Genomic DNA, 15444 nt, shown 5'->3' on the forward strand with positions numbered 1-15444 from the left:
CAGTTAAAAATCGAAAGCGGGGTTACCTTCTGACACGGCAGCTGTCACCAGTGTGGAAAGCTAAATAATGGGAAAAACATGACTCCCTGTCTGAGGCACGTCTGTACTGGGGTTTAAGTATAGGAGGAAAAGTCCTGGAAAAGTCCTGGTCTGTTCTCAATGATAACAGTAAGGAGCGGTGATGATATAAAAAGCCGAGTTTATACAGGATCTGAAAGGGCAGTGGCTCCAAGCTGCACACTCCACTCCTTCCAGCCACCCTCTGTGACTTATTTTTTACCCAGGATCCACATTTAGCTGACTCACTCTAGAACTGTCTCTATACAATACCCCAGGATTTACTTGTCAAAAGCAACAAGATACCAAGGTACATTCCTAATCTCTTCTGATAAAGAACTTATGCTCCAGATTACACTACTCAGTAAATTAACGAAAGTATGCACAAATACTTTAGTAAGTACTCAAAATATAGATCACGAACAATGGGGATTTTTAAAATAAATTTTTAAATGTGTGTGTGTGTGTGTGTGTGTGTGTGTGTGTGTGTGAGAGAGAGAGAGAGAGAGACAGAGGAAAGACAGAGAGAGAGAGGAAAGAGAGAGAGTGCACAACCAGGGGAGGGACAAAGAGAGAGAGAGATACAGAATTGGAAGCAGGCTCCAGGCACTGAGCTGTCAGCACAGAGCCCGATGCGGGTAACTCACAAACCGCTAGATCGGTGACCTGAGCCGAAGTCAGACGCTTACCCGACTGAGACACCCAGGTGCCCCGGTACAATGTTTTTTCAGCTGACAAGACGCCTGTGGGTAGGAGGGCATATTGGTTACCCAAGAGACTGGAGTGGGACTGCTCTAACTCAACCTATCTTCCAGTTCATAAATCCTCTCTCTTCCTATATCCAGCGTACTACCAAGGAGTGAGTTGTTAAATTTTAATCCAGTAGTTTCGAGATTTTGAATCTGCTGTGTCACTTTTAAAACTTATGATTTGAAGTCTGTGTGTATCTGTCGTTCCTGCTGGTTGGTTCTTTTTCATGCTGCCTTGTTTCCTTGTGTGCCTGGTTTCTCGTTCACTACTTGCCAGTTTTCGTTCTTAAAAGATTTTGAGAGATTCTTTGAGGCTTTAGGAAGATGTGCCTACCTTAAACCAAATTCTCAGCATGGAGCTTCTTTTCCAACTCAGGTCATGAATACAAACACTCAGGGTGCAAATCAGAGTTAGCCTGTGCCCACAATTCTCCCCTTTCCTTTTGTTCCTCGGGACTGGGGGAGGAGGAGCAGCTTTGGCTCTGGTTTGCTCTTACACCGAGAGTGAGACCTTCAGGCTTCCTTGAGGATACGGAGACCTCCACTAAGAACGTCTGCCTTAGGAGGACCCCCACATCCCTGATGGTGGGGATATTGGCAGATGCCCTATACCTACTTCCTCAGGAAGAATGAGCTTTGTTGTGCCAAGATTCTGCTTTCTCCTCTGTTGCAGGAGTCCATCTAAAAATGGTTCTAGGAGGGGAGCCTGGGTGGCTCAGTTGGTTAAGTGTCCGACTTTGGATCAGGTAGTTCCGTGAGTTCAAGCCCCACGTCGGGCTCTGTGCTGACAGCTTGGAGCCTGGAGCCTGCTTTGGATTGTGTGTTTCCCTCTCTCTCTGACACTTCTCTCTCTCAAAAACAAACATTAAAAAAATTGTTCTAGGAGATTCCCATTGTCATTTTAGCTCTTCAAAGCATTTGAGATGGTTTTCAAAGTGTTTTACTCAGCATTTTTCAACAGACGAGTTGGTACAAATAACCTAACTAACCTGCTGTTACTAGAAACTAGAAGTTCCTGTTCTAATTAAATCTTGACTCTCACTACGAGGCCAACTCTGAGGCCCTGGGCTAAAGTTACTTTATGTTTTGTTTCCTTATCTGTAAAATGAAGACAATAATAATATGTATACTTCATGGGGTTGTGTGAAGATTAAATGAATCCATGCATTTTGCTTGATTCGATACCTGTCATATGGGAATGCTCAGTAAATGATAGCCTCCTTTTGATCATCAGCATTGCCATGACAATCACTGCACAAACACGGCCAATGTAGCTGTATCATGTAATCTGCATAGGTTTCATTCTGGGTAAAAGTCATTTCCAAGGACAGGAATAGCCGAGGCAGGAAAAACGGTTAAAAGATAAGAATAGTCATTTTGACGGACTTTCTGACTGCAAAGCACAAGTATTTGGATAAGATTTTTTTTAACTTTAAATCTTCAACTATCCATAATAATAATGTCAAACTTTTGTATTTCATTAAAACATTTATAATAATAAACAAATCACAATGATTGAACAGTGGGTTGAAGTTTTAAGGACTTCTGTGTTTATTTTAATAGAAGAGTAAAATTTTTAGTGATTAGAGTATCTGAGAAATGATTTAATGTGAGTCCCCAAAGGCTTCTTGACTTCTTTTGTAATCCTGCTGGATGAGATCTTTTTAAAATGTAGTTGAAGATCTTTCTTGCTTTGGATTAAAGTGTCTACTGAACCTAAATGCCTGCCCCTAGAATGTAGTGTGTCCTTGAAATTGCCCCTTCAGTTTCCAATCTCATTGGTCAATGAGGAAGTTGGACCAGATGACTTTCCAACTCTTCTACAAGTTCCACCTCTTAACACACCTGTAAGTTGTTATTAGTATTATTTTTTTAATGATTTAGGACCTTAAAAAAGCTGTCCTTCTTCCTCATTCTCATTTTCTTACACCGTATACTTTAGATTATAGAAGAATGAATTGAGATTGTACACGCAGGGCTAGTTCTTTGATTTATTTTCTTTTCAATGTCTGAGCAGCCTAGTTGACTGTATTTGGGTTATTTGGGGTCTTCTATGCCTTATAATGCATGTAGGATACTTAACATGAAATGTTAGATGCTCTGTTTATAATCAGTGAACAAGTCATTTTTGGAAGGCAGCTTTCGTGAATGAATTCATTCATTTTGCATTGTGTGAAGGCCTGGATATGGAGAATGAGCAGAATAAATGCTGCCCCTCTGCAGACGGCAATCTAGAGTGGGAGAGTCACAGACATAATCTGGAAACAGTGAGAGGTCCAGCAGTTAAAAGTATACTCTCTGCAGACTGAGTACTTAGGTTTGAACCTTGGCTCTGCCACTTATTAAATGTATCAACTTGAGTAAATTACTCAACTTCTCTATCCCTGTTTTTTCACCTGTCAGATGAGAACAATAATACGCTTCTGGTAGGGATGTTGTAAGGATTTAAAGCATTAATACATGTAAGAATTTAAAGGAGTGACTGGCACATGTGGCGAAATATCAGCTATTGTTATTGTTGTCATTACTGCTGTATGAATATAAAGATAAATGGACATAAAATGAGGGTATCATACCAGCTCATCTCTAACTTATATTCCCACAGCTTATTATTTGTCCTCTACCCCATCTCCTGTCCCCAACTATGTCACATTACCTTCTGTTTCTAATGTCTTGCTCATCCTTCCACAGGGATGTCTTCTCTAAGTACCCTTTCACATAGTGCTTACATCAAATTTGTACACTGTATGCCTTCTTACTGTCTCAATGTATATTTGATACAATGTAAGTCTTTATGATATTACACATAATGTGGCCACATATAATGCCATGCTTCCTGCCCACATCTTATGTGGATTCGAGTGGCTCCACTGTAACCTGGCAAATGGCATGTAAAGTGCTCAGTAAATACTGGTTGATTAACCGAAGGTACTCAGTTTCAGATACAGCTTTCGCTGGCATAGACCAGAGGCTGGCAAACTTCCTGTACGTGTCCAGCGAGTAAATATTTCTCCCTTTGTGGGCCATATGGTCTCTGCTGCAACTGACACAGGGAGTCCACTCTGTTGCTGTGGTGCCGAAACAGCCACAGACAACACCCAAACAAAAGGGCCTGACCACGTCCCAATAAAACTTTTGTTTCTTATCTGATTTGTTTTATTTTGAAATGCTTATGGATTCACAAGTTGAAAAAAACATATACAGGGAAGTTCTGCATACTCGCCAGGGTCCCCCCAATGGTAGGTCTATAATACGGTATCGTGGTAGATCAGGCAGGGATTAATACCCGGAAAGAATAATAAATAGAATAAATAGTATTTCCATCTTTCCCTACTCCCAACCTCTGATCTCACACCAGTTAGGTAAGTATGTGGTCAATGGGAGCCTGCTGAATTATCAGGTGATCACTCTTTGCTTTCTAAGTATCTTATGCTTTTTACAGTTTGAACTAAAAGGCTGATGAGTAGAATTCACTCACCCAAGAAGCAAAGCAATTTTAGCTGTGCCAACCTGAGCTAACATTTCATAATTTTAATCTTCACGTATTTAATTAATAGAGGGATGCATCACACTCATCCATAAACCAAAAGGAAAAAAAAGGTAATTTCTTTAATGTACACCTGGGAAAGACAACTGTAATCTAGATTTGTACATTCAAACATAATGCAATTTAATTATTAGAGCAATGTAAAGCTACTAAAAACATGACGGGTAGAAAACATGATGGGTAGATGAAAAGTTGTTTCTTTTTTTAAATTTTATTTAGAAAGGGAGAGAGTGAGTGTGAGCGAGGGAGAAAAGCAGAAGGAGAGATAGAGAGAATCTTAAGCAGGCTCTGTGCTTAGCACAGAGCCTGACACGGGGCTCGATCCCACGACGCTGGGATCATGATGTGAGCTGACACTGCTGAAAACAAGTCAGATGCTCTACTGACTAAGCCACCCAGGTGCTCCAAAGTTGTTTCATTTATAGGAGTTTTATTCATTAAGAAAAAATTTTTTAATATTTATTTTGAGAGAAAGAGAGAGAGAGAGAGCACGTGTGTGCATGCGGACATGAGCAGGGGAGGGGCAGAGAGAGAAATGGGGGGAGAGAGAAAACCCAAGCAGGCTCCACACTATCAGCAGACTTTGATGCAGGACTCGAATCCAGGAATGCGAGATGACTTGAACCGAAATCAAGAGTTGGACGCACAACTGACTGAGCCACCCGGGAGACCCAGGATTTATTAATTGTGAAGGTGGCTCACCAATCTCAGCTAACCTGGTAGAGCCGAGAGGGTGATTATGTTTTATAAAAGCAGATCTGATGACTTCAGGGGTTAATTTTTTCTTTTTTCCACATTGCCAAGAAAAATGAGAAAGAATGAATTTTCTTTAAAAACCAGGCAAAACAAACATGAACTATTCTGGTACTTCAATAAAAAAAACTGGTCTATACTGTTTTTTTTTTTTTTTATTTCTAGGAGAGAGAGAGAGACAGCATGAGCAGGGGAGGGTCAGAGAGAGAGGGAGTCACAGACTGAAACAGGCTCCAGGCTCCGAGCCGGCAGTCAGCACAGAGCCCGACGCGGGGCTCGAACCCATGAACCGCGAGATCATGACCCAAGCGAAAGTCGGACGCTCAACCGACTAAGCCACCCAGGCGCCCCTGGTCTATACTGTTCTGAGAAGGAGATCCAGAGTTCCATCTACATTAACATCTTTTTATCAAGATAATATATGAACTGAGAGTAAGATCCAGGGATCCATCCATACTAATGTTGTTTAATGACATATAAAGACCATGGGATTGGAGCGCCTGGATGGCTCAGTCGGTTAAGCGTCCGACTTTGGCTCAGGTCATGATCTCGTGGCTTGTGGGTTCGAGCCCTGTGTCCGGCTGTGTGCTGACAGCTCAGACCCTGGAGCCTGCTTCAGATTCTGTGTCTCCCTCTCTTTCTCTGCTCTTCCCCTACTCGTGCTCTGTCTCTTTCTCTCTCAAGTCTCTTTCTCTCTCAAAACTAAAAAAACACTAAAAAAATAAAAATAAAAAAAAGACATGGGAAGTAAAATAGACTACCTAAATAAATCTAGAATCCTCATTAAAAAAAAAAAAATGACCTTAAGGTGTTGAAACAAAACTTGGCTCCAAAAATGATACTAGATAACCTTCCTGCTTATCTCTCCCAAACGCCCACTCTTGAAATGACTATGGAAACTACTTACAGCATTTGTGTCCCCAAAAGTTCCCTCAGTTAAAAGGTAGGAAAAAAGGAAAAGGTCGAAGTCCAGTCCAGTTTGGGTCTTTGAAACAGCTCTGTGCTTCTAATTTTTATACTTGGCAAATTTATGTCAGAGGAATTAATAAGTCATCTTATGACAGGCATGAACCCAACATGTAAATAGAAAATAGGTGTACAAGTTTGAAAGAGAATTTCCTGCTAAACCTTTACATTCAGAGATCCATAAGTAAGAGCTGGTCACGCTAATAATTTAATTCTGATCCGGTGACAAAGCATGTTCGTATTTCTGGAAAAAACAACCCAATCTTACTGACTGACATTTTGGGATACTTGAGGGTTAATTAAATAAGCCATGTGGCAAAGTGGCCAAGGTGCTGTAAGCTGCAATTTTTTCTGTCGGATTAAACTTCAAAACTCAGCAATTTCACCCTCGAACCAACTAGTTAAGTCAACTAAGCAGATAAGTTGGTAGCTCCTGTATAAAACCTAATGCTGTTTAGAAAGATTTAAAAATCAGATTGTGACGGGATTGACTTTGTAATTTATGATCTGTTAGGATAAAGCTGTGGAATTAATTCAAGAATTCTACATTACCAAGTACATAAAGATAAAGATGTTGGTTTTAAATGTTATTTTTGCATAAGTTTACTTACCGCCATATAAGCATTTGTTCCAACATACGTCTTGGCTATAGAATTCACCAGCTATGAGACAAAACAGTCTGTTAGAACAATATAAAGATAATGTGGAAATAAAATGGGCAATTATTCCTCATTTAACCTACAATCATCATTTCTATAAATCAACTAAAAATTATGTAAAAGGGAACAAATTTATCTACAAAGGCATTAAAAATGATTAAATCTCTCTTTTCTTTTGAATGTGATTTCCAATTTAAACAAGCGCAGCATTACAGTTTATAGCAGATAACCTTAAACAATTCACTTAAGCGGGATGCTTATCGCTTTAGTACCCCAAACCCGCCTGATATAAAAAGTCAATTTGAAGTAGAATTTGAACACACTCATTTTTCAGTCAGATGGCTCAAGATGTGAATGGCGCCCATGCATTGCTAGAATGGAACGGGCACTAAATATGCTGGAGGGATAACAGACTTTGACAACTCATAATACAACGATGACCTTCGCTTTGGTCTTCGTGTTTGGCTGGGAGTAAAGGTGGCTGCAATTCAAATCAACATCACAGCACGCTCGTGGGTCACTATCACCGGGGTTCTCAGGGGAGGCCCAAAATGGAAATTAATTAAAATTTGTGCTGCACATTGTAATGGCCCTCCACCATTGTTCCTCCCAATATTAATTTTTATTGTGGGCCAGTTGGGCTCCCCAGGCACAGCTCCCACTCTGCCCTCCCTTTTGTCTGGTCAAAACGCTTTCATATCAAAGCTGCATCTCAATGAAGTTTGCTATTCGTAAGTAGTAATTACAATATCAGCAGTTTTTACTGTCATTAAACAATGAACAATCATATTCTGATGAAGGAAACTCGCTCGGAGATTAAAAATGAATAATACACTCCCAGCCGAGGAGAAGATGCAGCGTTCTGTTTGTCTGGCAGCGAGGTGATTTTTCAATCCGAAGAGTAGACTGAAAATAAAAAGTGAATGTTGCAGACAGGAGAGCAGATTGGGAAGAAAAGGAGACCTACCTGAGTGCTAACTCCAAAATCACACAGCTTCACCTGTCCTCTTGTGTTTACTAGCATATTGGAGGGCTTCACATCTAAAAGGGGACCAAAAAAGTCCAAATAACTAAGTCTGTATCCATAATGCACGTTTAAAAAAAAGCACACGTGCACACCATACCATATTGCAGAAATGACATCATCTGTTCCATGCGGAATTCTAATCACAAATTTAATGCAAAGCATTTTATCTGGAGGCAAAATCTAAGGTCCTAACTCTGTCACTTCCAACCATCTCTGGTTTCTATGGAAGCAAGGGTTTATTTCAAGTGAAAGTCAAATAAAATCTTGGCTTTCAACAACAGTAAATACATCCATCATCCTATCCCAAGGCTTCAGGAAAAGTAGGTAGATAAGAAAATGTAATCTTGCAAAGAATTTGCACAAAAAGGTTTGGCTTTGCTGTTGATGTGAAGCTACTCCTCCCATCTAAGAAGCAGTAAGGCCAATGGGAAGCCAATGAGAAGAAAAATCATTCAGATGCTGCCAGTAACAGGACACATCTATATGAAACAATGACAAAGTGAATGCACTATTGCTGTCTCCTCGTTTTATGTGACAAATGCTATTTTAGATAATACTCAGAAATCGGTCTAAAGGCGAGTGTATGTGTGTGCATATATGCACTTATTGATCTTTGTTTCATTCCTCCTTCTCTCCCCTTACATCACGTTTGACTGCTGTTATAGTTAACAAAAGAATTGACATAGCTTTTGCCAAGGCAGTCAGTTGCTAAATAATGACACAAAGGGTTTCTGTGAAGCTTTGTCAGTGACAACAATGAGCCATTTCAGGAATTCCGGGAGCCCACAAAAACCATCCGAGCAGGACAAGAGCACACCACTGTTGACGGTACAGAATAGCACCTGCTTCAACATTTCATCTTCAATGGCAAAGTGGTCTGGAACAGACAACTTGTTATATTTAATACAGCATACATCCTGCATTACCCCAAAACTGAACAAGAGACTCAACTTTTTATGTAACATTAAAAGACATGTGAGTTATTCTCACCCCACGCCATCACTTTGCAAAACAGTAAGTACCCTAACAAAGTATCTTGCCAACAGTAGGTACTTCATTCAAACTTCAAGTTCAAACTCAGTAAACAATTACTGAACTCTGCTTCCTATGTGACAGGCAATGTGCCAGGCACTTTCTCACACATGTGTTCATTTAGTGTTGCTTGGCTAACACTAGGATGTAAATGTCATGAAGGTAGGAACTTTGTTTCTTTTATTGACTGCTATATTCCCAGCCCCTAGAAGAGTTTCAGGCATACAATAAGTGCTTGATAAATACTTGTTGAATGGATGAGAGAATAAATGAATGGAAACCATAAACACAAAGTATTATTTTATGTTGATGATTCTATTTCAGTGATCAGGGGTTAGCAAGACATACTATATACCATCTTTAGGGGCACTCTCTCTTTGAACACAAGTTAGCATGCCTAGGCTGGTTTAAGTTCTTTTACCAACTAGTCTTTCTGCCTCCAACCTTCCTCAATTTGAATATAAATCTTATGCCACCATTGTATTAAATATCCACTTTTACTACATCATTTCTCTTCTTGATGAGGAAGTAAAATATTCCCCGACCTCCCTTGCCAACCTGACTGTGAACCCCTACTTAGCACAATACATACACATCATAGACAGCACCAGTAGACACTCAATAAATGTTTGGTGAACTGAAAGAAATGTTAGACTCTACATAGGCTGGTCTTATTTTCTAAATCCAATTCTCATTACAGGCACTCAACTTAGAATATTTTTCTTTTGGACAACATGTTCTTTTATGTATTGACATCTTTATACACCTCTTAGCTGCCACATCAGATGGAGATAGTTAATGAACAAATATTTTGAGCTCCTGGAAGACGGAGCTGCCTGGAAATCATGAGGTATGCCAAAATTAACAAATCTTTAGCTTTAATCAGATACACTTTTGACTTGAGTGGATCAATAGAGAGAGAAACAATAAAACAAGAGAACTGCTAGATTAAACTCTAAAAGGCAGGTGTAAATAAGAACTTCATTGCATTTTTCAGCTTTCGAAGAACATCATTTTAAACTTCCATGCCGGTCTGCTCTGTGACTTTTGCACATTCACCTCTCAGCCTAGTTCTCAGGAACACTTTATATATGAAAGTAGTAAACATCCAGTTATCCTCATGTCGAGCTTTGACTCCATCTGACCGCTTCGATCATTGTCTCTAAAGAAATAAAACCCTCCCTCACCAAGCCTTTGTTCATGCTGCATGTTCCCCTAAGCCTTCTGCCCCCGGGCTGACAAATCCTTCCTCGATATGTCTTGACTGAATTTTGCCCATGTTTCAACTCAAGTACCCTGTCTCCCTGTTGCCTTAACTACTCAGGCCAATGAAGTCATGGCTTCCTCTGAATTGCTAATGCCTTTACTGTCTGTGCAATTTGTTTGGAACTAAGCTGGTGACACTGTTTGACTAGTAGTTATTTACCATATTTACTGGTGGAGGTGTCACCACCCCAAGCGATGAGTTCACAGGGTAGGAAAATGCTTCACACATCCTTGTGTGTATTCCTTCCGACAATGGTATCTTGCTCACTGGTTAATGGCTTGTTAAACAATATACTACATTTGCTAAGTACTTCCCCTCCCACTGATATCTGGAGATATCACTTGAACATAACAGACTTTTTAAAACAAAACCAATGGATTTAGGCTATGAGACAGAGGATCTGCATTTTGGTCTTACTGACCCTGCCACACAAGCTTGGCATGCGAATTTCTCTAGGCAGCTGATATTTTAGTTTCTACCACTGCAGGAAGATAGTAATAACCACTCTGCCAATCTTAAAGAACTGTGGAGACTGGATGAGATAATAAGTGTAACACTGCTTCCCCCCACCCAAAGGAATGTAAAATTGTTTTTAATCTGTCAAATACTCCATAAATACAAGGTATAAATACAAGGTATCCACTGGTAATCAACCAAACTGCTATACAACAAAAATTGGGATATTCTGATATATTTAGGAAATAATTTGTTGTTACTGCAGCAAACTTTAGCTGTATTTGAGTAAATACTAGTCGAAATAAGATAATTACCAAAGTGTAGTAAGTAGAACTATAAAACCAATTTAATGTTTACGAGGAGGCATTTTTGTCAGAGCATGTGCACACTCTTCAACAAGGTTACTGAACTTGTCTCTGTGTGTTTGCGCTTGCCCTACTACAGTCTGTGTCAGACACAGCAACGAAAGTGATACTTTTATTATTTTTTAATTAAAAAAAATTTTTAATGATACCTTTAAAACTAAATCATACCATGTCACTGCTCTGCCTAAAACCTCAAAGGGCCTCCCACCTCAACACAAAACATGGTCCTACAGTCCTCATGATAGTCTCTGAGGCTGTCTTTGAGCTGGTCCCTGCTAACCCTGTGCTCACACTCTTCCTATTTATTCCTCTCTCTGCCCAACCTGCTTCATTTCACTGGTGGCCTTGCTAGACATGTTCCTGCTTTGGGAGTCCATGTCCCTGGAATACTCGGATCCCACATATACACAGATGCATAGCTTGCTCCTTAATTTTTTAGGTTTCTAACTGAAATGTAATCATTTTAAGAGAAGCCTTTCCCAGTCACCCAGTATGAACAGCAATCCCTTCCCACCCCAGACATACATGTAAATCTGTTGTCTCAGTCCCTCCCTCTTGAAGGGAACCTCCACAAACACAGAGAATAGATCTGTTTTGTTCACTATTATATCTAGAATGGTGTCTGGTACTGACGAGAAACAATATTTGTTGAACAAAGTTGAACAAACGGTGAATGAATAATATCTCTATTAAATAGATGGGCAAATGTGCCTATCCAGAAAACTTGGCCTGAGAAGGAGCCGAATCTTTTCCCACTTAGTGGCATATACCTCACAATGAACGCATTTCACTACTAATGAATACATTTTTAAGTGACATTTTTCATTTCAAAAAGAATACACAGTTATTCAAAAACACTTACTCAACAAGTATTTACTGACACCTTAATATGTGTCTGATATGGTAAAGTGATGTGGAGAGAAAATAAGTAAGACCCCGTCTCTGCCCTTCAGACCAGTGGAGACTGAGGACCTGCTGGTATATTCTTTTATGAAAACAGAGCACATGAAATTTCAGGATAACAATACTGCTTATGTATAATTTAAGTGGGATTCTCTTTCTGAACAATTGGTACACTTCCTATAATAAAAACAGTGAGAATTATTTAACTAAAGAACTCCCAAGCTTGGCTGTGCATTAAGAAACCCCCCCACAAAACTGAAAACAAACCACAAATGAACCACAAAATTCCAAAACCAACTTTTTGAGTTCCACCTCAGATCTACTGAATCAGAAACCAATCTAGTACAGCCTGGTCTTCACACCAACATTTAGAAAAGACTAACATAATCTGCTATTTTGCTTCCAACTTATCTGCTATACAGTTAAGAATATCTGGAGGGAAATTTCTTCTCTACTTTTAAAAATTGATTTTATTCATTAAAAAAACAATTTTATTGCAATCACTTTGTAGAGTTTGACAAATGTTAACATCCATGTATCCACACCACAATCAAGATATGAAACATTTTTGTCACCCCAAAAAGTTCCCTGAGCACCTTTATAGTCAACTCCTCACTGACCCCTGGCAACTGCTGACTGGTTTCTGTTGTTATGGTTTTGCCTTTTCTATATACATTATAATCCCATAATATGTTGGTTAGTGTTTAGATGGTGTATCTGTCATTTACACTGAAAGTTGATATGCTGCAGACAGTACACAGTTTGGTCTTGCTTTTTTAACCATGTGACAATTTGTGCTTTTAATTGAAGTTTTTAAACCATTTACACTTAATGTAATTATTGATATGGTTGAGTTCAACCCTACCATCTCACTATTTGTCCCATCTGTTCTTTGTTTCTTTTTCTCTCGTCTTCTTGCTTTCTTTTGGATTAGTTGGGTTCTGTTTGTCATTCGACTGATCTCTACCATGGGCTTCTAAGCCAGAGGTTGGCAAACCTTTACTATAAAAAAACATATTTCAGGCTTTGAGGGCCATATGCTTTTTGTTATAACTACTCAATTTTGCTATAGTGCAAAAGCAATGATAGGCAATACATAAACTAATTGGCATGACTGTGTTCCAATAAAATTTTGTTATAAAAACAGGCAGTGAGCCAAATGGCCTGTGGGCTAAAGTCTACCAGCTTTCTTTTTTTTTTTTTTTTTAATGGGAGCTATAGGATTTACAGTATATTTCTTAACTTTTCACAGTATACATTCAGGTAATATTTTAATATTTAATTTAAAATGAAAACAATACACTTCCTTTTTTTCCCCTTCCATCCTTTATATTACTATCACACATCTTTTTTCTACATATAATCTCCACAATATACTGTATTTTTGCTTTAATCTTTTAAAGAATTTAAAATTGGTAAAGAAAAGCTTTTATAATATTCACATGTTTACCATTTCTAGTGCTATTTATTACTTTGTGTAGGCCTAATCATCCATTTGATATCATGTTCATTCTGCCTCAATAACTTCAAAATTTTTTATAACGTTTGTCTATTGGCAATAAACAAAAATTTTTCTCTGCTTTGTTTGCCTGAAGAAGTCTTATTTGTTAGTTTTGAGTTGTATATTTAGTAAATATACAATTCTGGATTGACAGGCTTCCCCCCCTAAACATTTTCAGGGTATCCTTCCATTATCTTCTGGTTTGTACAAGAAGTCTGCTGTCATTTTACTTTTTTTTTGTTCTACTTGTTTTCTCTATTTTAAAGATTTTTTAAATCACTGTTTTTTAAATTTTTTATTTTGTTGAATTTTGGTATGGTTTTGTGTTTATCCTGGTTAGGGTTTGTTGAATTTCTTAGATCCATGGGTTTATGGGTTTCATCAAATTTGCAAAGCCTGGAGTCCATTTTTTCAAATTATTTGTTGTTCCCTTTTTTCTCTCCTTTCCTTCTGAGACTTGAGACTCCATTACACATATATCCTAGATTTCTTGATACCGTCTCAAAGATCACTGAGTCTGTGCTATTTTTTTAGTCTCTTTTTCTAAGTAATTTTGGATAATTTCTATATTTCTAACATCAATATCACTGATTTCCTTTTTCTGTGTGTCTAATCCACTGTTAAGTCTGTCAAGTGAAATTTTTATTTCATATATTTATTTTTCATCTCTCAATGTTCCACTTGATTCTTTATGACTTCCATTTCTCTCCTTCTAATGCTCATGTCTCCCCTGACATCCTTGAATATACTTACAATATTCACAGTAACTGTTCTAAAGTCCTTGTCTGCTAAGTCCATTATCTAAGAGTGTGGGGGGTGAGGGGTGCTGTTTACATTAATTTATTTCCCCCTTGGTTATGATCTTTCTTTGTTTACCTACTAATTCTTATTCGGATGCCAGATACTGTGAATCTTATGTTGTTAAGATCTTAATTTTTTTGTAAACCTGTGAAGAGCGTTGAACTTGGTAATTGCAGGTAGTTAACTTATCTGCAGATAGCCAGATCATGTTTTAGAGTCTTTGTTCACGGAGAGCCTACAGTAACCCCTACTATAGGGTTAGTTTAGCCCCACTATGAAAGCATGACCCTTCTCAAGTCTCTCTTGAATGCTATTAAACAATGTCTCCCCACTCTAACTGGCTCGGACTTAAAAAATTCTGAGCCTTGTATAAGTTCTGAGAATTGTTTATCTTATAATCTCCCAGAAATATTCTTTCCTAGACAGTAGTTCTTTGTCTAGTTTTGTAAGACTCTAGCTTTGTAAGACTCTACAAATGCACAGGATGTTATCTGGCTAACAACTTGAGGAGACTCTAATAAACTTCTTGAGTTCTTTTTCTGCATAATTCCCTCCTCTCTAGGGCTCTGCCCTGTAAATTCTAGCCATTTTGCTTTCTTGACCTCCAAATTCAGTCTCTTCAGCTCGGTAAGACCTTTGGGTTCTGTTTGGGTCCCCTCTCCCTAAGCTCCACTCCAGAAACTGCCTCAAGCAGAAAGCTTGGGGGATTAAAGAGCTCACTTCATCTGTTCACCTTTTTTCAGGGATCACAGTCCTGCTGTGCTTGTTATCTAATGTCTGAAAACTGGTGTCCAATAAATTGTGTCCAGTGTCCTAGCTGTCCTTTGGTGGAGGGTAAATCCCATAGCAGTGATTCCTTCCTGGGCAGAAGTGGGACTTTCTCTTTATTTAAAAATTTTCATCTTTTCATCTCTTGTTCATTGTTTTGACCTGATGTTGTAAGTTGCCTTAAATTTTTTTTTTTTTTTTTGAGAGAGAGAGTGAGTGTGTGAGCAGGAGAGATGGCACTGGGAAAGAGAATCTTAAGCGGGCTCTCTGCTGAGCAGAGGCTTGAACCCATGACCCTGGGATCATGACCTGAGCAAAAAAATCAAGACCTGGACACTCAACTGACTGAGCCACCGAAGGTCAAGAGTTGCATGCTCTTCTGACTGACCCAGCTAGCTGCCCCTCAAAGCCTTTTTTGAAATAAATAGGGTATAATATTAGGACTTTTATTTACTTAGGCTAAATCTTAATTCATTTGGCAGAATTTGAAACAAATGGAATCTCTTTTAAATGTTGGAATGAGGATAGTTCCTCCAATTTAAGTTTCACTTCATCTGAATAAAATATGTCACCTTGTATTTGAGGTATCAACA

The 15444-nt window shown here is 38.7% G+C and overlaps 1 protein-coding gene across 3 annotated transcripts in view; it reads right to left on the reverse strand.

Moving 5' to 3' along the window:
• The window catches only part of MAP2K5 (mitogen-activated protein kinase kinase 5), a 266228-nt gene that overhangs the window by 111707 nt on the left and 139077 nt on the right, over positions 1-15444 (reverse strand). For all 3 annotated transcript variants that reach the window (XM_077746645.1, XM_077746636.1, XM_077746628.1), the window contains exons 14-15: positions 7699-7772; positions 6684-6734 (exon numbers count right to left, since the gene is read on the reverse strand). In XM_077746645.1, the coding sequence (XP_077602771.1) occupies positions 6684-6734; positions 7699-7772 (125 nt within the window). The remainder of the gene's footprint in view (positions 1-6683; positions 6735-7698; positions 7773-15444) is intronic.

The sequence above is a fragment of the Crocuta crocuta genome, unplaced genomic scaffold, assembly GCF_008692635.1.
Source record: "Crocuta crocuta isolate KB4526 unplaced genomic scaffold, BGI_CrCroc_1.0 scaffold130, whole genome shotgun sequence".
Classification (NCBI taxonomy): Eukaryota; Metazoa; Chordata; class Mammalia; order Carnivora; family Hyaenidae; genus Crocuta; species Crocuta crocuta.